The sequence below is a fragment of the Perognathus longimembris genome, chromosome 11 (assembly GCF_023159225.1).
Source record: "Perognathus longimembris pacificus isolate PPM17 chromosome 11, ASM2315922v1, whole genome shotgun sequence".
Classification (NCBI taxonomy): Eukaryota; Metazoa; Chordata; class Mammalia; order Rodentia; family Heteromyidae; genus Perognathus; species Perognathus longimembris.
In genome coordinates, this window is record NC_063171.1 from 37,920,948 (window position 1) to 37,948,735 (window position 27,788).

The 27,788-nt window shown below is 39.4% G+C and overlaps 1 protein-coding gene across 1 annotated transcript in view; it reads left to right on the forward strand.

The window, feature by feature from the left end:
• Spta1 (spectrin alpha, erythrocytic 1) overlaps window positions 1–27,788 on the forward strand; it is a 59,419-nt gene that overhangs the window by 12,298 nt on the left and 19,333 nt on the right. The window contains exons 10-31 of the mRNA XM_048357250.1: window positions 30–131; window positions 737–874; window positions 1,927–2,037; window positions 3,556–3,633; window positions 3,755–3,910; window positions 5,487–5,691; window positions 7,659–7,840; window positions 9,956–10,199; window positions 11,369–11,491; window positions 11,956–12,173; window positions 13,147–13,239; window positions 15,899–16,036; window positions 17,452–17,603; window positions 18,327–18,513; window positions 19,495–19,596; window positions 20,894–20,985; window positions 21,841–21,985; window positions 23,461–23,642; window positions 25,508–25,607; window positions 25,718–25,915; window positions 26,890–27,033; window positions 27,574–27,677. Of these exons, the coding sequence (XP_048213207.1) occupies window positions 30–131; window positions 737–874; window positions 1,927–2,037; window positions 3,556–3,633; window positions 3,755–3,910; window positions 5,487–5,691; window positions 7,659–7,840; window positions 9,956–10,199; window positions 11,369–11,491; window positions 11,956–12,173; window positions 13,147–13,239; window positions 15,899–16,036; window positions 17,452–17,603; window positions 18,327–18,513; window positions 19,495–19,596; window positions 20,894–20,985; window positions 21,841–21,985; window positions 23,461–23,642; window positions 25,508–25,607; window positions 25,718–25,915; window positions 26,890–27,033; window positions 27,574–27,677 (3,194 nt within the window). The remainder of the gene's footprint in view (window positions 1–29; window positions 132–736; window positions 875–1,926; window positions 2,038–3,555; window positions 3,634–3,754; window positions 3,911–5,486; window positions 5,692–7,658; window positions 7,841–9,955; window positions 10,200–11,368; window positions 11,492–11,955; window positions 12,174–13,146; window positions 13,240–15,898; window positions 16,037–17,451; window positions 17,604–18,326; window positions 18,514–19,494; window positions 19,597–20,893; window positions 20,986–21,840; window positions 21,986–23,460; window positions 23,643–25,507; window positions 25,608–25,717; window positions 25,916–26,889; window positions 27,034–27,573; window positions 27,678–27,788) is intronic.

Sequence of the window (27,788 nt, forward strand, 5' to 3'; positions counted from 1 at the left end):
GTTTGAGACAATTTGTCTTGCGGCCACAGCATGAGATTGACTCTTACGATGACCGATTTCAATCTGCCGATGCGACTGGTCAAGATTTGCTGGACGGCAATCATGAAGCCTCTGATGAAATTCGAGAAAAGGTAATTCATTGAGTAGATTCATTCTTAGAAACAAAGACTTTTTTTCTGTAGTTAAAGAGTGTATATTTTTTCTCTTACATTGGTCATTTTTCCCTCATGTTCTGATGGTTATTATTTTTAATAGAAGCCAATTCATGATCTGCTACTTGATGCGCTATACACTTGAACTTCATCAGATATCTACCCATTTTTAGACCCTACAGTTTTCTCTGGAGTACATTGTATAATGTAACAGCTGGATTTTGTCCTAATCGTATCACTTGTTCATGGTTTTATACTCTTTCCAAATCCTGATACTCCTTCCTTACTCTTTAAGTCTCTGTTTAGCCCAATACCTTTACTCCCTGACTTTTCTGATCCAAATGGATCTTTTTCTTCTTTTTTATGCATATAAAGAATGCCTCTCTTTCATGGTGTCTCATTCCACTTTTCTAATACTACAGATATTCATTTAGATGTGGGAACCTTAAGACAAATGCTCCTTTCCTATTTGTTTTTATACTTCTCAGTCATCCCCAAATGTGTATTTATTAGCTACTCAGAAAAATACAGATAAATTTAATGGGTTAAATTTCATTTAATATATTCTCTCTTCCTTTCCCAAGATGACAGCCCTTGCCAATGACTGGGCTGCCCTGCTGGAACTGTGGGACCGGCGTCAGCATCAGTACCAGCAGTGCTTGGATTTTCACCTCTTCTCCCGAGACAGTGAGCAAGTGGACAGTTGGATGAGTAGACAAGAGGTAACATGAGGTGTGATGGGTTGAATATTAAACACCCCCCCCAAAAGTCCCATGTTTGGGGTTGCAAGATGGTCACACCAATTTAGGAGGCTCTGGAAACTTTTTAGCTGGAAGAAGTAGGTCTGGGGGCATGTCCTTCGAGGGTGTCTTGTTCCTTCCCGTCTCTTTTCATTCTTCTGACCTGGAAGAAGAATGCCATTGTAATGTTGTTTACAAGCACCTGCTCTAAATAATCATGCAACCGCTGAACATGATGAAAGTGTGAGCCTGAATCAATCATTTCTCCCATTTATTCTCCCCCTGGGTATTTTGATCACAACAATAAGAAGTAATTCAGGAGGGGTCCAGCCAGTCTTCAGAAATCACCTCCCCTGCTTTTCATTTACCACCATGGCTTTTATCAACAACCCTCACAAGCAAACTTTGTCTAGAAATTGGAGAATGATAAAGGACAGAAACTAATGAAAGAGCATGCTCTACAAGCCACCCACAGTCCACTCATGGGCAAGGACATAGAGAAATATTTAAGTACCAGCCATTTGTGGTGGCACACCTATAATCCTGGCACTCAGGAGGCTAAGGCAGGAAGATTGCAAGTTCAAGGCCAGCGTCAACTACATAGCAAAATTCTTTCTCCAGGAAATGTGTACTTAAATACTAGTACAGAAACTTTGACCTCAACTAATGGGTCAAATGGATAAGGGATCATGGGGAAAATGTGGTGAGTCAGACAAGGAAAAGACAAAGCATCAGAGGAGACTTCCTGGAGGAAGTGAGTGATTCTCTCCAGGCAGTTTTAAAACCTTAAATAATGCCTACACTGGTTGAGATAATTGTTTGTCAACAGACCCAGAGAGAGAGATGAAAATTTTCTGTGATAGCAATGGGAGAAAGGTCCAAAGCTCATACTGCTTGAAGTTTTTCTGCGTATTCTATTAGTTTGTGTTAATTCCCACCTTGCTCTCCAAACTTCTCTGCCTCTTTCCTTAGTCCTTTCAGAAGGAAGTTTTCTCTTCCATGAGGGCACTGGGATGTATTTGTTTGTTCTACAGGCCTTCCTGGACAATGAAGATCTAGGAAATTCACTGGGCAGTGTAGAAGCCCTTCTCCAGAAGCACGATGACTTTGAAGAAGCCTTTACTGCCCAGGAAGAGAAGATCATAGTAAGAAATGGAGACTGCTCAGGCATTTTCTTCTTGCTTGCTTACATCATTCCATCCAGGATGCTTTCCTAGATAGAATCGCTCCTGTGGCAGTCGCACGTCACATGGAGATTAGCCTTAATAAACTTCCATCCCTTTGGTATTGCTGATAATATTTACTTATATGTTTTTCCTCAAGTTCTTTGGTTTGATTTCACAGACATGTAAGGTATTTAGATCATAGGAAAGCCAAAACATTACAAAGACTTACCTTCTGATAAAAAGTGGGACATATCCAGAAAACTTTATCCTACTTACTTTTATAAACATGGTCACTATACAGAGCAAATTTAATACAAATTGAATTTAGAAAAATTTTCAAAATGATAGGCTATTATTTTCTTCTGATGAAGTATCTGTCTTATTTTTAAATAAAAACTAATGGATCCATATTCAATATGAAGTCATCACTTAAAAGTTTGAAATCTATTATTTTAATTTTTTCCTTCATGGTAATATTTCAACATAGTTTTACTTCACTTGTCATACTTGGAATATCTAAATAATATATACTCTTTTCCTTTATTATGTAGTTTTCTTTTTATGTCTTCATCCTTATGTTTCTCATCCAATATTATTACAATTTTTCTATGACCCTAAGTTCACATAACTGCATATGAATTCATATACTTATACTATGTGGTATAATAAATAATATTTATGTATAAACATATGTATATTTTAAAGATATGAAAAAGATGCCATAGACACAGTATCTTGAGTGTCTTTGTCTGTCTCCTGAAATAGGGCTTACTTTAAACATATACACACATGCCAACACATACACACACTGTACACTGCCTCTACCACGGCATTAAAAATCCAACAGTCAAATTCCAAATATTTCCCATTACAATACTTAATATGGTCCTTTATTAGTTCATATTCTTATTCTGTTGATTCTAGTAGCTCACAGTGTAAAATAACTCACTTTGTATTCATCATTTATTTTAGAATATTTTCCAGCTCTAATTAATTCTATACTCTAGCAATTTGGCAGATTTATGAATGAGTGTGGCTAAACACTCACCTCTACACTTTCTGACTCCTCTCTCCCAAATATCTGGAGACAGAAATGTAGCTGTAGATGTGTATGTATATGGTAGACAAAGGGGTGGAAAGAGAGACTGAAGAACTAGCAACAGAGTGACAGTGATGGACCATTGACATGGTTTTCTCATTAACAGTGCTTGGTTTGTCTAGAAAATTTCAGAATTGATTAAATATTCATCTTCATTTATTTAGTATAACCTGGACTGAAGGAATTCTGTACAACAGATGAGGCAATTAGAATGCCTAAGGTATTATGTTTTGAATACAGTTTTTTACAGAAATTGGGAATAGGACCTAGGCCGGCTGACTCTCAGACTTTTCACTTTCCCATTTGGCTATGATTCATCTATAAAGAGCTACTCAAACTGTGGCTACTTACTCAGAGGTCACTAAGGCAAAATATTTTTTTCTCTTATTTTCTTATAGACTTTGGATGAGACTGCAACAAAACTTATTGACAATGACCATTATGATGCTGAGAACATTGCTGCTATCCGTGATGGGGTATGTCCATGTTGCTTGTGCACTGGGATAAGGAAAAGCATTGTGTGCCTGGTATCCAGGATGGGCAATGGATGTTATGAATGGCTGACAATGAGTTTGCATATATATTTGTTTTTTGCAGTTGTTGGCCCGGAGGGATGCCTTACGTGACAGAGCTGCCACTCGACGCAAATTATTGGTGGATTCATTGCTTCTACAACAACTGTATCAAGACTCAGATGACCTAAAAACCTGGATCAACAAGAAGAAAAAATTGGCAGATGATGAAGAATACAAAGTAGGCAAAATTCTCAGATCCTGAATATATTTAGCATCAGTTTAGCATCAGCAAGTACAGCTTGGAGATATACTGAGACCTTCTAATCCATACATATAAAATGAAGATATAGGGCTAAGAAAAAGAAAATCATTCGCCAAGGATGTATACTTTATTAGAAACCAGGAATCCAAATTGTGCTGTTTTATTTTTATTTACTTATTTATTTTTTGCCAGTCCTGGGGCTTGAACTCAGGGCCTGAGCACTGTGCCTGGCTTCATTTTGCTCAAGGCTAGCACTCTACCTCTTGAGCCATAGCACCACTTCTGACTTTTCTGTGGTGCTGAGGAATCAAACCCAGGGCTTCATGCATGCTAGGCAAGAACTCTACCACTAGGCCATATTTCCAGCCCTAGATTATGCTATTTTTATACCAGCTGTGACTCTCCTCTTTCCTCTGGAACATATAGTTATAGTGGTCCTCAACAGAATAGGATAAGGAAAAGAATATTCCATACATGTCTGATTCTTTCCTCTTTATCACTGTTTCTACTTTCATATGTATCCTTATCTGTTTTATTTTTTAGATAAAGATCTTACTCTCTTCCCCAAGTTGGCCTCAAATTCACAATCCTTGTTTTTCAGGTTCCCAAGTATCTGTGATTATAAACATGTGTCACCTGTTTTCCTATACAGTTTTATCATAGGAAACTATTCCTTATCTCACTAGAATTATAATCTCAAAAGTAATCTAAGAGTTAGGCACAACATAGACTTGCTTCAGTTTTTCTGGAAAGGGGAAATCTAGTGTTATATCTCAGGAAAGTAGTATTCAGTTAATTATAATGTATTCAGTTATTTAGAATGGGTTTACCATATAGTTTAGGAGCATAAGCTCCAGAGAAAGCAAACCTGGGTTTAAATTCTTACCCGCTGCTTCATTAATTTAACTCCACAGTCATCTCTAAACCTTTAACTTCTATTCCTTAAGGTTGTACCAAGGATGCTGTATAACATAAACTATTAAACATGTTTCCTCTTTATAAACCTTCACATTTACACTCAACACTAGAATTAGTCTCTTGCTTTTTAGGTTCATATCTACTGAAAGTATATACCTCTTCAGTGAGTAAATACATTCTCTTGCTTTTTTATTATAACTACAAACATCTTACTTGTACACTTAACTATGTGTTGCATGAGTTTTAACTCTGTAGAAGAGTTATGGTTTGTTTATACACAATAAATAGACCTTCTCTGTATGGGGTGAATGGAGGATGGCTTATATACTATGGGAAGAATGGAAAATAATTTAGACCTATTATGACAGCTCTGACTGATTGTTAGTGTTGGTATGAGGGTCACATTGAAGATATTCAGGCTCAGTAGAAATACATGCTGGATGAACCATTCTGCTATGTATAATAGTGCGAGTGAATGAATGGTCACATGAGTTTCCCAAGCCGTAGACAAGGACTCTTCTTCCTTGTAATCTTTTCTCTGTATAGATAGGTTTCTATGAAGGTAGCCTCTTGTCCTCAAATTTTTCTGCCTTTCATTCTTAGAGTAGTGATATATTTTTCCATCTTATTTCAGGATGTACAGAACTTGAAGAGTCGTGTTCAAAAGCAGCAAGACTTTGAAGAGGAACTGGCAGCTAATGAGATCATGCTCAACAACCTTGAGAAAACTGGCCAGGAGATGGTTGAAAGCGACCACTATGCCTCTGATGCTGTGGCAGCTCGTGTGAAAGAGGTTGCCAGCCTCTGGAAGGAGCTGCTGGAAGCCACAGCTCAGAAAGGTCAGAAGCAGAGGTTTTGGTGAAAGGCTAATTGGTTCAGCACTCATAAACCTACCACTTCCATTGTTGGTATCATGAACGTTCTTGGTGACCTCTAAGAAATGGAAAGCTGCCCCTTTGCTTTCCTCTGTCTTCTTTTCTTTGGTCAGTGTTTTGGATTCCAAAGTAGATATCCATTTATATTAACAAAATCTGATCTTTTCTTAATGTATATAGGTTTTTAAAGTAATATTTCCTTTGTCTTGTTCAATTTTCTCCCACGTTTTTCTTTTCTTCAATAAATATTAATGAGCCATGTATTGGCTTGTACATAAACCTAATGCACACAAATTAGGGTTTACACATGTTGCTTCTATAAACTAGACAGAATATGGTGATATATGTGAATTTAGACATATAAAATTGACATTATTCGAAGTATATCGTCTAAAAATTGTAATTTCAGCCATCTAAAACTTCAAGAAAGATAAAAAGAGTAAAGTGAGGAGGATAAGAAAGTGTAATAGTGGAATGAATACAACCAAAGTATATTACATTCATATATGAAAATTCACAATAGACTGTCTCACACTGTATAGTTAATATATGCTGATAAAGTGAACATAAATTGATATCACCAAATTTGACAGGAAAATATTAACAACAAATGTGATGTTTTTGCTATGTCTTATTTTTATACTGTTGTTCCTTTTTGAATTGACTTAAAACATTTACTCTCTGCCATTGCTTTTTTAAAAATCCCCACATGTATGCTTGACTAGTAACTTATTCATATTTTATCTTGCCTTTTACTTTGGCAAATTAATCAGTTGTCAATATCTTTATCACAATAATGAATACCTTCATTTTTCTTTATTATTATCATCATCATCTTTAAAAAATTGTACAAAGGACTTGCCATTTAACAAAGCAGTTTCTGCATATAATACATCTTGATCAGTGTCATCCTTTTCAACATTCTCATCCATTCCTCCCCTGACTTCCACTTCCCACACTCTTCTTAATTAACCCCTTTTGAGTACCTGCTTCCTGGTATTTTAGTTTGCTGAAGTTTGATTTTGGCTTTCCAAGGAAATGCACTATTTGAGAGAGCCCTTGGATCTGCCTATTTCAGCTAATACATTTGTATACCCTTGCATATCACCCAATGTATTTAGTTATGAGTTTCTAAGCTAAACATAGCTTCTACATATAAGGGAAAACATGTATATTTTGTCTTTCTGGCCCTTGCTTACTTCGCTTAACTTAATTTTTTCCAAGTCTTACCACTTCAGTTGTCCTTCACTATTTCTTAGGAATGTCATCTATAAACATGACTCTACCCTACTTACAAAGGAGATAAGTCATACTAGCATGGTGACAATAAGATGTCATGGCTACTTGTTGCAATCATGAGACACAGTAATTGCCTTGCAGACATAATTGCAGCATTGTTGTTTCAATAATACTGAATTAAGAATTTTCCCATGCATAATGTGAATAACCCACTTTCTGAAAGAAAAATGATGGGAAATGGACTTTGATGGAAGGACAAGCACTAAGAGAGGTGATGACAAGTTCAAAGAAACCAAAATGCTACATTGAACCAACCCCAGATTTAATGTTTCTCTTTGAAAAATGTGTCATTTCAGTTTGGATCTCGTTGTAAAGTCTCAATAGAGAATAACAAGTGACCCATGAAAGTACCTAAGGTAGTTAAAAATATGACAGAGCAGAGGTATAGTTCACTAAGAATATATCTATTATTTATCCTTATTTTGAGAACTCTACAATATTTAGAACTAAATTCCATCAGAATTCTACGATTTTAAGATGACTTTGTATAGTGGTACCTGAGACAGTTATCTTGCTTTCTTCTCTTGGGAAAATAAAACTACTATATTTCTCCTTAATTCAAAGGAGAACTATTATAGTGTCAACAGTAACAGTGATAGTTATTAATCCCTTATATCCAATGTTTTTCCCAGGGTCCCAGTTGTATGAAGCTAACCAGCAGCTGCAATTTGAAAACAATGCTGAAGACCTGAAGCGTTGGCTGGAGGAAGTTGAATGGCAAGTTGCCTCTGAGGATTATGGGAAAGGGCTGGCTGATGTTCAGAATCTACTCAGGAAACATGGCCTCCTGGAATCAGCAGTGGATGCCCGTCAGGTTTGTTTTTAAGTGTAGGAGATGGTACTTTTCTCTGTGCATGCCCATATTAAGTAAAGAGAGTGAGAGTGCAAAGAAGGAAAGGAAAAATTTCAAAAAATTTTAGTCAACTGCCCCTTCCCAATATCTTCTCCAATTCAGCCATTCTCCTGAGTGCCTTTCATTAGAACCTCATCACTGAGATAAGACTTTATTTTATTTTTAAATTAGCACCCATGAGTAACATGAAGGAGACATGGCTCAAGTAGTTTAAACCCTACTACTTCTGAACATTAAAGTTTAAACACAGCCTTTTAAACTCTTCTAAATATAAGACTGTTCTCTCAATCTAGAAACTGTAGGTTTTGTAGACAGCCTTGATACTTTTCTAGTTATATGGTTTATGGTAGGTCATTTCTCCTATTTTTGCAGGATATAATCACCTGTAAAGTGGTGTTTGGGGTAAAATTGTCTTTTTCCATGTGGATATTCTGTGATTTAAAGTTAAATACAAAATGGAATATTCAAAGTCAATTCTACCTATTTTTTAATTAAGAAAATTAAAATCCATAGCTATAAAATGGCTTTCCAAAGACAATGAATTTCCACAGACAAAATTAACAACTGGATTGGTATACACTCTACTAGACTGTTATTTAAAATAAATTTATCTGGTTAAGTATTAGTAGCATGGATACTACAAGTGTGGAGAGTGTTTGGTAGAAATTCATTTCCTGCTGACTTAATTTCTTACTCCAGGGATAATCTTTTTACTTTTTAATGATTCTGCTGCTCCTTGAAAGGTCCTACTCTTAAAAAACACATCTTTATTGTCTGCTATTGTGTTCCTCTGACTTATATATGAAAGACAAAATAATATACCTAAAGCATAAAAAGAATTCAGTTGTTTTCTTAGTTTTAAGGATGCTCAGTAACACTTTAAATAAAGTGAAAGGCTAGAAGGAAGGAAAGATGTCTTTGAATCTACATAAAGGAGTTGAACATGGGGTCGAGTTTTAAGGAAAACAAAGGAGATTCTTGTTGAAATGTTTGTTGGTTGTTCAAAAACAAGTTTAAATTCCAAGAGGATAAGCAGCATACATGAATTTTTTTTTTTTTTTTGCCAGTCCTGGGCCTTGGACTCTGGGCCTGAGCACTGTCCCTGGCTTCTTTTTGCTCAAGGCTAGCACTCTGCCACTTGAGCCACAGTGCCATTTCTGGCCATTTTCTATATATGTGGTACTGGGGAATCGAACCCAGGGCCTCATGTATATGTACCATAAGTATACCAAACTTGACTAATAAAGATGAAATTCATCTCATATCTACTTTGATATATATACATATATATGGAGAGAGAGATGTGCAACTAGAATTTTATTTCTCAGAAGATCTTTCCCAACCCTGTTTTTATATCTCTTTCCAAATAGGGACAGGTATGTATGGCCAAGGATACCATTCTGTCTTTTGTTCCAGGGTTCTAGCATTTGTTTTCACAATACCACATTTTATCTTCTAGGCGTTGTTACTATAATTCAATGAACTTAACTTCCAGAAGATTTCCTTCTCATTAGTAAATATAGCTCATTTCCAAGAGAGGGAAAGAATTGAAGAACTGCACAAATAGAAAAGGCCTCCCATTTCCCCCCCGTGGGTCGCCAGTTTATCAACACCCACCACGGAAGGACTATAGCTCTGATTTGTTTGATTTTCTTGGAGCATTATTGTCCTTTCTGAATGTGGTTTAAAAATTACTTTTCAGGGGCTGGGGATATAGCCTAGTGGGCAAGAGTGCCTGCCTCGGATACACGAGGCCCTAGGTTCGATTCCCCAGCACCACATATACAGAAAACGGCCAGAAGCGGCGCTGGGGCTCAAGTGGCAGAGTGCTAGCCTTGAGCGGGAAGAAGCCAGGGACAGTGCTCAGGCCCTGAGTCCAAGGCCCAGGACTGGCAAAAAAAAAAAAAAAATTACTTTTCAGTAAAAGAGCTGGTGGCATAATGAACTCTCCCATTCTCGGTCACTGATTTAGTTAGAGGTCTTAACACTGTAAACCCAGGAGCTGATTCTCCCATTGCTCTCACCTCCCTATTAAATTATAGGATTTTTCTGACACATATTTTATTTCTTCCTCAGGATCAGGTAGACACGCTCACAGACATGGCGGCACATTTTGAAGAAATAGGACATCCTGATTCCGGGGACATTCGTGCAAGGCAGCAGTCCTTGGTGTCTCGATTTGAAGCTCTCAAGGAGCCACTGGCCACCCGGAAGAAGAAGCTCATTGACCTCCTCCGTCTGCAGCAGATCTGCAGAGACACGGAAGATGAAGAGGCCTGGATCCAAGAGACCGAGCCCTCTGCAGCTTCCACCTACCTTGGTTAGTACAGCCTAAGAAGAACGAACAAGGGAGGAGAGCACAAATGTCTGCAGATTGTTTGTGAGACCTGGGATACAGTGGTGGGAGGATAGGAAGTTTTCTCTCAGCTTTTCCTTCTCAGTGACATATGAAAACTTGAGAAGATCTAGTCCTCAGCTTTTTACTGCCTGTTCAAAACCTTAAGCTACTGTGAAGGTTCTCGGCTGAGCAGTCAGTCATAGTTAATGTTTGTGGTACCAAGTACTTTTGTTGGGTTATTGATGGCTGCTTTGTATAACTATAAGCACTGTCACAAAGATGAAAGTGTGAAGTAGCCATTATACAAATGTCTTACTCATTGGAAGCTATTAGATCACGAAGATGAACTCCAGGATAATTACATTAAAACTCAGGTAAAAACAGAAAAATATGGTACAACATTGTCCTTATGGTTTGGGGATATCTACAAGAGACTAGACAATGGTTAAGAACTGAGGTGGGACTGGGAATGTGGCTAAGTGGTAGAGTGCTTGCCTAGCATGCATGAAGCCCTAGGTTCGATTCTTCAGTACCACATACACAGAAAAAGCCTGAGGTTGTGCTGTGTCTCAAGTGGTAGAGCACTAGCCTTGAGCTCAGAGAGGCTCAGGGATGGTGCCCAGGCCCTGAGTTCAAGCCCCAACAGTGGAAAAGAAAGAAAAACAACAGAGGAGTTACTCTGGGAAATCTTTGTCCAGGAGAAAAGTCTGAGGTTTGTTGGGAAGCATAGAGTTTCTGGGGAAGTTTTTTGAATGGGAAATTCAAGGAAAGAAAGTTTGGAGATAGGAGAGGTAACGCATGGTTAAGGAGACAGGCAGGGAGGTTGAGCAGATGGCAAGGATGGGGGATATTAGAAGATGGACAAAATTCACAGTCGTTGTATTTTATTGTGTGAAGTTAATGAGGTACTTTTGTCTTTGAGACAGGGTGTTGCTGTGTAGTCCAAGCTTGCCTAAAACTCACTGTGCTGCCCATGTTGGCGTCAAACTTATGATTCTTTTGCCTGAGCCTGAGAGTTCCTAAGTGGAGGTGGACCTAGAGTGGTGGGATTACAGACTTGGGTCACCATGTCTAGTTCATGAAGGAGATTTTACAAACTATTCCTTGTACATTAGGATAATTCATATCCTTGACATTCTTTCTCTCCATAGGTAAAGACTTGGTTGCAGCCAAAAATCTCCTGAACAGGCACGAAGTCATCCTGGCAGATATTGCTAGCCATGAGCCACGCATCCAAGTGATAACAGAGAGAGGAAACAAAATGGTGGAGGAAGGTATGTGTGATGCAGACTGAGCTGGCCAGAATTTCTGGACTAGACCTCTGGGAAGAAATTTGTATGATCTTGGTGGCTTCTGAAGACTCAAATGTAACTGGCCCATTTTTCTACTTAATGTAGAAATTCCCTTTGGATAAATGGGCATAGGACTTGGATTAGGTCAATATTTATGAGACATGCTTTTGCTAAATCTAAGTATAAACCACACAAGGATATTCTGTTTTCATGTCTAGAGTTCTTAGACAGTAGACCCATTTACAACCACATATAAACCTTGAGTCCCCATTACCACCCCTTTCTGTTTAATCTGAGCATCCTACGATATTTCCAGGGAACTTGAAAAAAATGTGACATTGCCCAAATATATCACTCTCCTTGTGCCTCTGTTTCTCTAGTCCAGGTTCTCAAAGGACTGGAGTATGGTAGGCATTAATGCTTACTAAGACTGTAACTATCCACAGAACACTTCGCTGCAGAAGATATAGCCTCTAGGGTTGAGAATTTGAACAAGAATATGGAGTCTCTCTGTGCTCGAGCTACTAGGCGGCAGAATGATCTTCAAGCCAATGTGCAGTTCCAGCAGTACCTGGCTGATTTGCATGAAGCAGAAGCATGGATTAAAGAGAAGGAGCCCATCGTAGACAACACTAACTATGGGGCTGATGAGGAAGCAGCTGGGGTAAGGTGGAGGTGGGATGAACATTGTCTAGTGAATACTTTTACCAGTGCCACTCAATTATTAATTTAGGTTTGTTGAGGTTGTAAAACAGCTTCAGGTTAGGCTAGATTATTTGAAGTTTCCACAGCTGATTACTTTGGCCTTCTTCTGCTGGAATCCCATCACAATTAACAACAGTGATCCCAAAATATGTGCCAATTTTTTCTAATCCCATAGAAACCCACAGATTCTGTAGGAAAATATCTAAATGCAATCTTAGGCTTTCATAAGCTTAAGATGTACATATTTTAATGTCAGTACAAGTGAGAGTACATGCTCTCATTTGATATTTTTGACATTTGTTTTTGTTCATGGCTGATGCTCTACTACTAGAACCATGCCTCTCTTCTACTTCTGGCTTTTTTCGGGTTATTTGGAGATAAGAGTCCATAGATTTGTTTACCCTGGCTAGCTCCCAACCACGATTCTCATATCTCAGGCTCCTGAACAGCTATCATTGTCAATGCTCAGCTCTTGCTTTCTTTACTGAAATAAAATTAGACAAATATGTTGCGGCCAGAAATATCCTCAATGATAATAAGGACCCTGCAAATATATCTATTTCACATTAGGCATTAAGCATAAATCGACATGTACATTTAAAATTGTGCGAAGTGACATTCTATAAAATGTTGCATTATTAGGAGAGAGGGCAAGCAGTACTGTCTTTCAGCTATGATATGTTGACTAACCTATGGGTGTCGATTTTAATTCATTTTTATTTTACAAAATATATTGAAGTTGTTCTCCACTTGTTATCTTACTTGATTGACTCTTTCAAATTTAGAATTCAATGAACTTTGATATAAAACAGATCTTCACAGCCTTTAAGACAATCGCTGTAAGCCAAAATAATGAGTAGTGGAAGCCTCTCCTAGTATGATTAGTGTGCCTCTTAGATTTTCTCTGCTGATTTTCTCATCAATAAATCCAGGCTCTTCTTAAGAAACACGAGGCCTTCTTAGTGGATCTCAATGCATTTGGAAACAGTATGCAAGCTCTACGGGACCAGGCCGAAGCCTGCCAGGTAAGGACTTTGTGATGACAAAAATCTCATTCCTCACGCAGAGGCAAAAGAATTCTCTTTGCCACAGATTTCTTTCCTTTTTTCTTTCTCATCTTTACAACCCATGAAACAATTGCAAAGAAACACTATGTTCTATCTTCTGTAGAACTGAAACATCCATAAATATTTAGTTCAAATAGGTTTTCAATAAATGTCATCATATGTACATCAATATTTATTTTGGCTTTCTCCCTTCCTCCTTTTCTTCGCTCTCATCTTTCCTTTATTTGTATCTGTCATTCTTATCTTCCTTTTGAATTCTATTATTTTTATACTTAACTCTTGTTTAAACACAACATTTATTAAATATCTTCCATATGCACCTATGCATAAGAATAATTCTTATTAGTGGGAAAATTGCATTATTTTAGGGAGCTAGAAATAAATGTTACATGAGGTATGTATAAACATAGAAAGGAGTCCCAAAAGGAAGGAATATTCTGTCCTCTTGAGTAAGATTACTAGAAGACAGAGAAAATTTCTTACCTGAGGTGAACCATTTTTTATATATATTTTTTATTATCAAACTGAATTACAGAGAGGTTACAGTTTCATATATTGGGCATTGGATACATTTCTTGTACTGTTTGTTACCTCGTCCCTCATTCCCCCCTCCCTCTCCCCCTTTCCCCTCCACCCCCCCATGAGTTGTTCAGTTCATTTACTCCAAACAGTTTTGCAAGTATTGCTTTTGTAGTTGTTTGTCTTTTTTTACCCTGTGTCTCTCGATTTTGGTATGAAGTGAACCATTTTATGTGAGTTGTTGTTTTAAATGAATATTTCCGGGGGCTGGGGATATGGCCTAGTGGCAAGAGAGCGTGCCTCGTATACATGAGGCCCTGGGTTCGATTCCCCAGCACCACATATACAGAAAACGGCCAGAAGTGGCGCTGTGGCTCAAGTGGCAGAGTGCTAGCCTTGAGCAAAAGGAAGCCAGGGACAGTGCTCAGGCCCTGAGTCCAAGGCCCAGGACTGGCCAAAAAAAAAAAAAAAAAGAATATTTCCCTGTACAGAGATAAGAAGACAAGGAATGTTTTGGTTGATAAACCATGAGAGTAGATGAACCACGTAAATCAATCAAGTGTGTTTGGGAATGAGAAGTGCAATCAGCTGAGAATATGAGGACAATTAGGGCAGAAGGTGAAATGAAATTGTGGGAAGTAGTGAGTTTGTAATCAAGTAAATGATGTCACAGAGCTCCTGTGTATAAGGGAAGAAGACAGGGGGAATAAAGCATTCATCTTACACTCAAGAAATTCTTTTTTACTGAAAGACTCCATAGGATTTTACACATTCAGACTCAGCATGGAAAGTCAGCACACATTCCCAGAGCCCCTTCTGTGTGCCTTTGACAGACACTCCATAGTGGGACCTTAGTCAGTAACAGATAGACTTATATAACACATGTTAAGAGGAAATGTGGTATGTTGAGGAACATTAAACCAAAGGACCTGAAAGTCAAAGTCTATCAAATCCAACCTGAATACTGAGCAGGTTATTGCTTAGAAAGAAGAATTATATTCTTCACATTATGTCAGAGACACAATATTTACCAAAAGAAATGCAGGAAGCTCTACCTTGAAGAAGTTTCTTCCCAGAGATAAATTTTTAATAATACATTTATGCTACCTGTTTTTAAAAATTGTGTGTTCTTTCCTGTGCTGTGAGTCACCCATCTCTAAAATAGAAGAGCCACATGTCTTTATCATTAAAGACTTAAAGGCCAGGTTGGGATAGATGGTGGGAGGTAGGAAAGAAGAGGTGACAAGATCAAGATGCATTGTACTCATAAACTGACATGTTGAATTGAAACACCTTTGTACTACTACTTAAAGATGAAAAAATCAAAATAAGGGAGGGAAAAAAAGGACTAAGTAGTCTTCATAGTGTCATTCTCGCTGTAGCTGATGATAGAATCTTACTGTCATATTGATTGGCATTACTTTTATGGCCAGGGATGTTGAACAATTCTTAATTGTATTTATTGGCCATTTTTATGTCTTCTTTTAAGCATTATCCTATCAGTTCATTTGCTCGTTTATTAACTGGGCTGTTAATCCTTTTGGAGTTTTAGTTTTTTTTAACTCCTTGCATACTCCATTCATTAATCCCTTATCAGATTCATGTGTTAAGTATCACAGTGAAAAACCTTTGTATAGTTAGTAGTCACTAAAAAAAAAAAGTAATAACAAAGGTTCAAGTAGGTATGAGGAATGATCAGTAGACACCCAGAAGGCGATAATGATGACAAATTATGGGCCTTTCAGTGTGTTGACCAATTTTCTGGAATGTTTATGTATGTCATCTTTTTAGGCCTTCTTAGAGAAGCATATCAGTCCATTCAGTTTTACAATGCTGGCTTAGAGCATTTACTGTTTCTGGCAAGCTGTGTCCTTACTTATTGACTTGTGTTCATATTGCCCACCAAGCTAGTCCCCTGGTTCCTGTTACAGTAGAGCAGTAACTCTAAAGGTTATCCATTTTCATCTGTGGGAGTCACAGAAGACATTCCAGCCAGAGATGGCTCTTCGCTGTGAGGCCTCAGGCAACGCCCACCACTGGTAGGCACCAGAGGGACAGGATTTGTGTGTAATCAACACATTCTACCCTTGACCCACAGCAACAGCAGGCTGCACCAGTGGAGGACGCTGCCGAAGAAGTGAGGGTTGTGGCGTTGTATGACTTCGAGGCCCGCAGCCGCCGGGAAGTCACCATGAAGAAGAATGACGTTTTAACTCTGCTCAGCTCCATCAACAAGGTGACTTCTTCATCCTTACTTCCATCAACAAAGTGGCTTTTCCACAGCCTGACTCTGTCTCTCCTGACTCTGTCAGATGTACATGCTTTTCCTACCCCAACCCTTTACCTGCCACATTTCATTAAGTAGTATCTTTTCTCAAAACTAATTTTACCATTAAGGAAGCACGGAATCAAGAAAGCTAAGTGATATGTAGGGTATAATACAAAGTCTGAGTTCTAATTCTGTGATAGGTTCACAGGACTCAGCTGTCCTTGTCTTCTCATCTATTTGCTTTGTCCTGCTTCAGTGCAGGTATCCCTAGGGATAGAGTAGCAAGGTTTGGGGTTAGGAAGAGTCGAGGAAAGACAAGTATTTTTGTGAGGCGTACAGTGGCTCTTGTCTATAGTCCCAGCTACTTAGAAGTCTGAGACATTTGAAGCCAGATTGGGCAATATTGATAGACAAAAAAAAAAAGATGTTTTATCAGCTTGGTGATTTTTTTTATGTTTTCTGCCCACAAAAAAGAGACAGTGATAGAATACTGCCTAGCATTTTTAATATGCTTATTTTGTAAGAAGTTGAGAAACTATATTCTAACACTTAATTAATTTCCAAAAGTTCTTGATGAGGAAAGAAGAGAGTGGGCCTATTGTTATTCTGAGTAATGAATGTTTCCAAGAAGCAAGGTATTTCATTAACAAACTCAGTGCCAGTTTTTCTTACCTAGACCTCTGTATTACATGACAATGACTCTCTGACAACATTAACTCCAGAATGGTTAGTGAAACAGCACTTTTTAAAAATGCATATTTTTTAAAGAAGCAGTTACAAGAGTGAATTTCAGGTTCAACTGTTTTTAATATCTCTGGATGTGGAACAAGCAGAAGAAATATATGTTTAGTATTGTCACATGCAGAAGGATTTTCCAGCTGGATTTGAGTCTGACATCAGCTGGGGACTGATGGCTTGCACCTGTAATCCTAGATACTCAGGAGACTGAGATCTGAGGATCACGGTTTGAAGCCAGACTGGGCAGGAATGTCTGTGAACCTCTTTTCTCCAATTAACTACCTAAAAACTAGAATTAGAGCTGTGGCTCAAAGTGGCAAATGCTAACCGTGAGTACAAAAGCTCAGGAACAGTTGCTAGGCCCTGAATTCAAGCCCTATGACCTACAAAAAAGGAAGAAAAAAAGTCTGACATCAAACACCAGATTAATTGATTTCTGGGACTTCCCTTTAAGATTCTTAAAACTCCTCACTGGCCATTTTTGTGAGGTGTGGAAATTATCTGTCACCTGGTAGTGAGGGTGGGAGTCGCTACTCTCAGCCTCCAACCTATGTGTAAAGATGTCATTGTGAGAGCTGAAGCCTGCATTCCTTGTAGCTTTTCCAAGAATCAAGGAAGGAGTGAGCATTTGCTCTTTGTTTCAGGACTGGTGGAAAGTTGAAGCTGATGATCATCAGGGTTTTGTCCCAGCTGTCTATGTCAGGAAACTAGCCCATGATGAGCTGCGCAGTCTCCCACAGCGGCGTCTAGAAGAGCCGGGCAATATTGCCCAACGCCAGGAGCAGATCGAGGACCTGTAAGTTCTGGAGGCTGGAGAATTTATCAGTGCTGAGGGCACTGCTCATGGCTCTGGGTCTGCGAGTTTATGAACATTTACAGATTTTCAGAGCTTAGTAAACTTAAGATGCTTCAAACACTTGCACTTTTGTATTAAAATTTAATAAAAAGGAAGCCCAGAACCATATTAGGTCATTTGCTTACAGTCAGGCCCTTAACAGAACCTTCTCTTTGCTCCCTGGTCAGCATTCCTTCACAATTATTAAAGCATCTACTGACATCCATAGTAAATAATGTTTATTTCATAACCAATTTTCTGTTGATATACAAAAATGATTGGATTGATAAAGGGTGCTTCCAGCCATACTGAAGTATCAACATCTCTATTGTTTTTTTTAATATTTTATTAGCGTTAAGTAGTTGTACAAAAGAGTTGCCATTCAACAAGGCAGCTTATGAATACCATGAGTCAATCAATGTCACCTCTTTCAACATTCTCACCCACCCAACCCACCCCTTCCCTCACTTTTCTTAGTTTAAAAGTAATCCTGTGTCTCTGCTCTTAATGTTGTTTTTCCATCTTAATTCCCCCCTTTTGTTATTGATCTTATTTTGATTTTTTCTTTGTCTTTTCCTTTCTGTCCTTTTCAACCTCTGCTTCTTTTACCCCACTCTATTCTCTTGTGTTTTTCTCCTTCCTCTTTTATTCTATTCCTCCCATTTTCTTCACTCATTCATCTAGATACCACTCCCTGTTGGATCGGGCTGAAGAGCGCAGACGTCGCCTGTTACAACGTTACAATGAATTTTTGCTGGCCTATGAGGCAGGAGACATGCTGGATTGGATCCAAGAGAAAAAGGCGGAAAACACCGGAGTGGAACTAGATGATGTTTGGGAGCTGCAGAAAAAGTTTGATGAGTTCCAGAGGGTATGGAAAAATAATAATCTTCTCCAGACTCCTTTTTGCACATTGTCACCATTTCTGTGTCTCTTCCTGTAAGACTCTAATTAACATTGTACTTGTTAAATGTCTTTCCCAAAGCTACCAAGAGCACCACTCAGTAATGGATATCAGTGCTGCTGGGTATTGTAGCTGTTCATACCAGTAAAGCAAGCTCAGGGAAAAGTGGCTAGCCTAACTTTCTACTCTTTGATACTCCAAAATCCCCTTGGGAGTGCTGGTCTCCAAGAATTCTCCTATGTTTCCTGTGTTTCTAGGGCCTGGGATCAAGATGGGCTGGGGTGGGAATCTGCATGGAATTGAATTGTGGGATGGAAGCTGGAATGGGAAGAGTAGTGACAGTTTCTAAGTACCTAACTACTGAAAACCCCTTTATCACTACTTCACTTGGATTTATCCACCATCTTAACAAGTACTGAGTATAAGACTTCCTCCTTTTCCTTTGCTTATGGTATTCTCCATGTGGAAAATACACCATATATTTATATACATATATATGTATGTGTGTATATTATATACATATATGTATGTGTGTGTGGAGAGAGAGAGAGCATTCTAGAGCTGGTCCTCAAACATCCTTTAATATAGGGAAATAAATTAGCCAATGAAATTCTGTAAAAGTAGAGGAATTTGGAGCAACAGAAAATAATACTATGTAGCACAGATATCATTTGCTGTGGTAGTATGAATTAGCCCAGGGGAGATTTTAAGAAAATGGTTAGACCTCACACTCCATATAAATAGTAGTTCTCTTGGTAAGTTTTGAATTCAGCTACCGGGTGTCAGGGTCTTGAGAACACTCAGATGGGAGGAGAGTAGCTGTGTGCTTGCAAGTGAGATTGGCAACATTTCAACTGTGCTTAGCAAGTGGCAATCAGGACTGACTAGTGAATGCGGAAGACTTCTGGGGAGGCTTCACATTGCAACTGGGCAAATTTTGTCCTTCAGGATTTGAAGACCAATGAGCCCCGATTAAGGGATATCAACAAAGTAGCTGATGATCTGCTCTACGAAAAACTTCTTACCCCAGAAGGAGCTCACATCCGGCAGGTAACAAAGGCTCCCTTTCACTTTTCCTCATCACCAAGCTGGGCTTCAGTGTATTTGGATTCCTACTCTGCAGATTAGCTGTGACATGCACAAGGTCATACCAGCTATGGACCTAGCTGCAGGAAACACTAAACCCAGCAGTCCAAACAGTCCAGCCACCTTTATTTTCTAATCAGTGTCATTAAAGCAGGTTCAGCTTATTCTCTGAGTCCTCACAAGAGTGTTTTGGAGAGAGGAGAATCAAAGGATTGGGACTTCAAATTCAGGTTTAGTTTAAAGAGAAAGTATTAGGATGTAAAGACTATAAAATCGATCTGGAGGAATGGTTGGGCTTAAATCCTGACTCTGCTCTTGGCTGTCTGTGGGTCTTTGCATTCCCAAAGTAGAACAGGGTCATTTCTACATTTCCTCTTCATTTTCTATGATGTGTTTCATCCTGTTGAACATAAAGCTCTTATTTTTTAGTCCTACCAGAAAAAGTATTTTGAATTGAAAATGTGGAATATATGCACTTAAACTGACCTGAAATCATTAAATTACAACACATACTCACCTCCCTTTCACTTCCACACACTTAAATCCAGTATTCGGATATGTGAATGCAAAGATAGAATGGATAAAGGAATTAGGGTAGTGGGAAAGAAGATAATAAGGAAAGTTTACTGCAAGAGATGTGCTTAGAGAAACATAAGAAGGAGAAAAATTTAAGAATTCCCTCCTTAGCTGCAGAGATTGGAGAGAGGGAATAACTCATCTGATTTGTGTCTGGAGCTATGATTCTACAAAAGACCGAGTGAATGTTAACAGAAAGCAATTTTTTTCTCATAAGCCAGAGAGGATAAGTTCCCCTCTGCTTTCTGTGGCAATTTTCCCTGGATAAAAGCAAAAGGGAATCTGCATGAAAATAATGTACCTATCCCCTGTGGAAAAGAATACTTGAAGAGACCACTAACTCTATTCAACTCAAAATGCAGAAAGGTATTGTTTGCTCTAGAGAAAAAAGCCAGCTTGGAAGAACCAACATAATATTTTCACTTATTTTTTCAGAGCTTCCCATGTACCTTTGGTAACAGTGAGCACTGATTCCACCTGGAACATCAAAAGTCAAAAATCCCTTTTTCTCTGCACTGCCATGCAAGTGAACCACACTTGGGCTATTCAAGGGAAAAGTAGAACTATGAAACTTGTGAAGGAGATAACATGAAAATAATCACTTAAACCCCAACTGATCTTGGATGCCATTGGTTAAACTAAGCTGGCTCTCTGGCTAAAGTCTGATGTGTCTGCTTTCTTTTAGGAGTTGAATACCCGCTGGGATTCCTTGCAGAGACTAGCAGATGAACAGCAGCAGATGCTGAGCAGTGCCCATGCTGTCCAGATGTTTCATAGGTAAAAATTTTAACTCTAAAAAGCACTGCTACTCAGAACTGACACGCTGAATCCACAGACCTCTCTGCTCTAGTAGGACAATAGCCGCCAGTAGCACCCTCCTTGCTGAGATGAAGACAGTTTGCTAATAGGAGATGAAGCCCTTCTGCAATAGATCCCTCTTGGATAGGCCAAGACAACACAGCCAACTTCACTTTTCTAATGTCCGGGTTCGGTTGGGCCCTGGCACATCATTAGTGGTTTATATATGCTTCCATGGCAGCAAATCAAACCTGCAGTAGAAACGATAGGTTTAAGTCATTATATTCCTGAACTTGAAGTAAACAGTGAAGGACAGGGGACATCTCATTGACTTTGACTATTCCTCCAACATTTTTTCATGTGTGATTCTCAAACCCTTACTTACCCAGGAAACACTTATAAAAGCATATAAACAAACAAACACCTTCCTATGTATAAATGTATTTTTTATGATGAAGGGAAGAGAAAACAGAGACTTGGATGGGCCTTGTTGTTCAAACTAGCTTATGATATATATAAACAATTGAGCTCTTAGCTAGACCACCTAGTTCAAATCTAGGACCAACCATTTGGTAATATCACCTTGAGAAATATTTATTTTTGTTAATTCCTAGTTTTCAGATGATATGTATTGGAAATGGCCATGGCACCTATGCCACTAGGCGTTGTAAAGGTTTAAGGAGCCTAAAGCCCAGCCCATCTAAAGGATGATGGTAGTGGTGGTGGTGGTAATGGTGATGGGGTTGGTTCTGGTGGTGACTTTCTTGAAGACACAGCTTGTCTGCCTCTGGCAAACATCACTACTCCTAAAGTCTCCACTCCCTTGTGTACCAGAGAAGCGGATGACACAAAGGAGCAAATTGAGAAGAAGTGCCAAGCTCTCAATGCTGCTGACCCTGGCTCAGACCTGCTCAGTGTCCAGGCCCTTCAGCGACAACACGATAGCTTTGAGAGAGACCTCACACCTCTGGGGGAAAAGGTGAGACAATGCTTCCAAGATTTCTCACACCTTCCTCGTCATTTATGCCTGTACCAGTGTCTCCTTCCCTGGTTCTCTTTCCAAGGCTCTTAATTTTATTTGCTTCTTATTTAGGAATTTTTAAAACTATATTTTTTTTTTTGGCCAGTCCTGGGCCTTGGACTCAGGGCCTGAGCACTGTCCCTGGCTTCTTCCCGCTCAAGGCTAGCACTCTGCCACTTGAGCCACAGCGCCACTTCTGGCCGTTTTCTGTATATGTGGTGCTGGGGAATCGAACCTAGGGTCTCGTGTATCCGAGGCAGGCACTCTTGCCACTAGGCTATATCCCCAGCCCTAAAACTATATTTTTTGTCATTTATTTTTTGGTACTGGTAATCAAACTCAGAATGTTGCACTTGCTAGGCAAGCCCTTTGTCACTGAGCTACCCCAGCCCAAAATTTGTTCAGTTTCATTCATTTATTTTGTGCCAGCACTGGGGCTTGATCTCAGGTCCTAGGCACTATCCTTGAGCTTTGCTTTGCTCAAGACTAGCAATCTACTACTTGAGGCACAGCTCCACTTCTTATTTGCCTCTTGATTTGGGGCCATACTTGTTCTTGTACATTGCCCTAAGGCAATACTACTAAAAGTTCATACTCATTTCGATACAAACATGGAGAAAAATACATTGAATTTCCTCTTTCCAAGTGAGTATTCTATATCTCCTTTCTACTTTAATGGGTGTCATGTGATCAGAACTTGTGGCTAATAGTTAGAGGCTAGTGACTCAAAAGAAACAGCAAATATTCAAATGCCGGATGGTCAGGCCTATATTCAATAATTATGCAATTTCCTCAGGAATTTTGTATTTATGTTTTATCCTACCTCAAAGCCCAAAATCAAAGCCTGGGACTTTCTAGATACATTGGAGGTAGCATAACTTTGTATTGTCACTCAGAGACAAAGGAAAATCTTTACATGAAGAATCAGGATGGATACTTGGTTTTCCTAGCTGGTGTTGCCACTAAGCAGCAAAGTCACTTAACTGCTACTCCCCCATGAGTTCTTATTAATTACTTCTTTATTTTTGTGTCTATTCTGGGACTTGAACTCAGGGCCTAGACATTATCTCTTAGCTTTTGCACTCAAACCTGGTACTCTACCACTTGAGTCACACCTCCACTTCTGACTTTTTGATGATGAATCAGAGATAGAAATCTCTTGGCTTTGTCTGCCTAGGCTGACCTTGAACTGTAATCCTCAGATCTCAGGCTCCTGAGTAGCTAAGATGACAGATGTGAGCACCTGGCGTGACTTCTCCTTGTAAAATGAAGAGTAAAGTCCATTTTGACTACCTCAAGTACATTATCCTATGAAGTAGAAAGCTGATACTATTTTGTGTGTGTTTGGACTGATCAGGAGATGAATACTAGGACTCAGGCCTGTTCTTCCACTAAGATTCAGGTGATTACCAGGTCTCCTTTACCTCCTCCAGGTCACTATGCTGGGAGAGACAGCAGAGCGACTCTGCGAATCCCACCCTGATGCCACCGAGGACCTGCAGAGGCAGCGAGCACAGCTAAACCAGGCCTGGGATGATTTGCAAGGACTTACAAAGGACCGTAAGGAGAGCCTGAATGAGGCCCAGAAATTCTACCTGTTCCTCAGCAAAGCCAGGTAAAGTTCAAAAGGTTGACTTCTGCCAGGCAGGACGTCAGCTTCCCTATCTGGGAGCAGTGGGGATGCAGGGGCTGTTCACTGCTGAGTGTGTAAACCACCACTGCGTTCCACGCCCACATGTCAGGTTCAGTACCCGAAGCCATAAAATATTCAACTTTTAAGGAATGTAAAGCCACGTTTCCCAATTAAGTAAGTTTCTGTAAAGGATATATTCTATTTACAGTGCTATGCCTGAAATGGTAGGGTTCAGAGGTTTTCCTTCCACTGGAGAGAGGCAGAGACCACAAATAACCACCATGAAACAGCACACACACACACACACACACACACACACACACACACACACACACATACACCAGTGATAGCTCAGAGGTAGACAGAATAAATAATGCATTGTAGAGACAAAGGAGCGTTTTACTCCTTTCAAATCAAGCTTTTAACAGAAGGGAAAGCTGTTTATACAGCTGTAACTGTGCAAGCAAAGACACAAGGATGAGTAAAGCAAAGAAGGCCCATGAAATAGGAACAACTGGAGGGTTTATTTGCTAGGACGGTAAGGAGAATTAACAAGAGGTAGATGTGGTAAAATGTTAGAATCAACTCCTAGAAAGTAGTCAGCATCATGATACAGTCTAGACATTATTACAACCCCCAAATCTACCTTGCAAATGTACATGTTGTGGAACAATTCTGCCCCCATTAAATCCATCTAGTTGGAAGAACAATTGGGATTAAAACACAGAAAGGAGTAACTCGGAACACAGTGCTTTTGAAGAAAATTTTACAAACTAGCCAAACGATTTTCCTCCAATTTAGTATCCTGTGTGTGTGAGAGAGTCTGCTTGTGTGCATGTGTGAAAAACTGCTGTTTAAAAATTACAATATGGGGCTGGGGATATAGCCTAGTGGCAAGAGTGCCTGCCTCGGATACACGAGGCCCTAGGTTCGATTCCCCAGCACCACATATGCAGAAAACGGCCAGAAGTGGCGCTGTGGCTCAGGTGGCAGAGTGCTAGCCTTGAGCGGGAAGAAGCCAGGGACAGTGCTCAGGCCCTGAGTCCAAGGCCCAGGACTGGCCAAAAAAAAAAAAAAAATTACAATATGGTAGAATTTCATAAATGAAAAGAAACCTTCAATTGCCAAAAAATGACAATATAAAGAGTAGCCACACCTATTCCTGAAAATCATATATATTCATATATATCATTAATGTTACAGGTCAAATGGCACCTCCTCAACATGAAACTTATTCCTTAATATTCCAGAAGTATAATAATGCTCCCAGATTCTGTGAAACATAAGACTATTTTACATCTTTATGATACTTCTGCTTTCAGAGTTAAAAGGAGCTATTAGTGTCTAACTTCAGCTTGTTTCCTTTTTCTAAGAGCGTCTTGAATAAATTTTGGTTATAAAAACAGTCTCTGTAACCAGAGCTAAGAATTTCTATTTATTAAAAAAGATTAAGAACATTCTTTTATTTTTTGCCAGTTTGAGGGCTTGAACTCAGGGCCTTAGCACTTTTTGCTCAAGGCTAGCACTCTACCACTTGAGCCACAACGCCACTTCTAGTTTTTTCTATTATGTAGTGCTGAGGAATCAAACTCAGGGCTTTATGTATATGAGGCAAGCACTCTACCACTAGGCCATAATCCCAGCCTCAAGGACATTCTTTATGAAATATGTAATTTAACCATCATACATAGTGTTTAAGTTAAGGCATGGTTGGTATTTACCCTCTAGGAGAGTACATCTCAGTTTATCTTGTCTAATTTCTGGACTACCAAGAGTGGAAAATGGGCCTTGACAGACTACCTGCAGTAGGTTGTAAAGTTTGCTTGATAATCCCATTATTTCCCTAGTGACCTAGAGAACTGGATCAAAGGCATTGGTGTCATAGTATCATCCCCTGAGTTGGCTGAGGACTTAACTAGCACAGAGATCTTGCTGGAGCGACATCAGGTATGGCTACCAACCCCACAAACACTTGTCATGTGACCTGATCACTAGCCCTCATTTAAAATTGGTCACCAGGATTGTTCTCACCAGGCTCTTTCTCCCCTTTCCCATAGGAAAACCGTGTAGACATGGAGGCAGAGGCTCCCACCTTCCAGGCCTTAGAAGACTTTGGCACAGAACTTATAAAGAATGGGCACCGCAATAGCCCTGAGATTGCAAATAAGCTTCAAGCTGTTAGACTCAAAAGAGAAGATTTGGAGAAGGATTGGGAACAACGCAAGAAGATGCTATACCAATGTCTGGACTTGCAGGTATGGCAAATTCTCAACAGTTACATATGTTCCTTGTAGCCATTTTATGTTTATTATAGCGATTCAACACACTGCACTTTTGAGGCAACCACTCTTGCCACTAGGCTATTTTCCCAGCCCTCAACACACTGCATTTTCTATTATAAACATAAGGGGAGCTGGGAATGTGGCTTAGCAGTAGAGTGCTTGCCTAGCATGCATGAAACCCTGGATTCGATTCCTCAGTACCACATAAACAGAAAAAGCCGAAAGTGGCACTGTGGTTCAAGTGGTAGAGTACTAGCCTTGAGCACAAAGAGGCTCAGGGACAGCATCTAGGTCCTGAGTTCAAGCCCAGGACCATAAAAAAAATAAGGGTATCTCTTATCTTCTACTGTTCTCTCTGTTGTAGACTGGGCATTACTGTTTACTCTTATCCCTGTTGGAGAAACAAGATGGTACTCCTGGACACAAAGGGGTGTTATTAAAAATTATTGATTGTTTAAGACATGGATTGATTTTCATCGAGAACCTGTCATGTGCAAGCCCTGGTGCCACAAAAATTAGTAAAATAGTGTTCTCTTTTTTAGTGTAGATCATTCTAATACAAGGGATGGTTGTTAATAAAACAAAATATGTCGATATGTCAGAGCTGAAGAGGAAGGGATAGTTTCAGCTTTTAAGGAAAAAATGTAGGATTATCCCAGGATACTTCTATGGGTAATGTTCAAAAGCCTTGAAATGACCATTCAGTATCTACCAGGTGTGGGATATTGGAAATAACACCCTTCAACTTGGCAGAGCTATTTTTTTAAGTGTGTGCTTAGGGAAGAGAACAAGCTCCAGTGTAGCTCAGATTCTCTCTCGAGTGTTTCCTGGGTGAACGTGCACAGCCCTCAAGGATGCTTGGTATTGACACCATGGAAGAGAGAGAACCTAATTCTCTTGGTCCAACTGGACCAAACGTGGTGCACCTCTACATTTTACCCCCACAGTTGTTCCGGGGAAATTGTGAACAGATTGAGAGCTGGATGGTGGCACGTGAGAGTTCCCTGAGGTCGGATGATGAGGACTCCTTAAGCAGTCTGGCAGCCCTGATGAAGAAACGTGATGATTTGGACAAAGCAATCACTGCTCAGGTGATAAGATAATATGAAAGTTCTAGCCATAGCTGTTAGTAATCATGATACAAATCCTGGATTGCTAGTTTCTAAGTGTTTTGGTTCACATTTACATTCTCACCGATGTAGGGGTCAAGGAGGGTAGCTTGACACTGTCTCACCCAAATCAGCTTTGACCATTGAATTCATCTTTCAAAACCCCAAAATTTAGGACTATAACTGTCTATATTTCAATACCTCATCTGATACAGGTTTCATCCATGATAATAACCACCAGAATCATCTGTTCTTTAGGGACTCAATGCTATATCAGCACTTCATCTCAATATGATCACTATTTCTCCACCTGTTGAGTGAAAATATACTTGCCCATCAGGCATGTACTCTCTGGTCCTGGATCTGGCCCCTGAAATCACAAAGGGTATCTCTGTTCTACTCTAGGGATTACACCAATCAGGTGTACACTAGTCAGGTGTACAATCAGGATTATATTAATCAGGGATTACACCAATGGCTTGCCTTCCAAGCATGTGGGATCTTTTCTTTTCCTTTATCCAGGAAGGGAAGATCACTGATCTAGAACATTTTGCTGATCGACTTGTAGCTGATGACCACTATGCCAAAGAAGAAATTGTTACTCGGCTCCAACATGTGCTCAACAGGTCAGACCTGCTACTTCAGGAAAATATAGCAGTGTCTCTTTGCTAGCATCACAATGGGGTGATACTCTGAGTCCTGTCCCTTTTCCATGCCTTTAGCTAACCTGACAACTT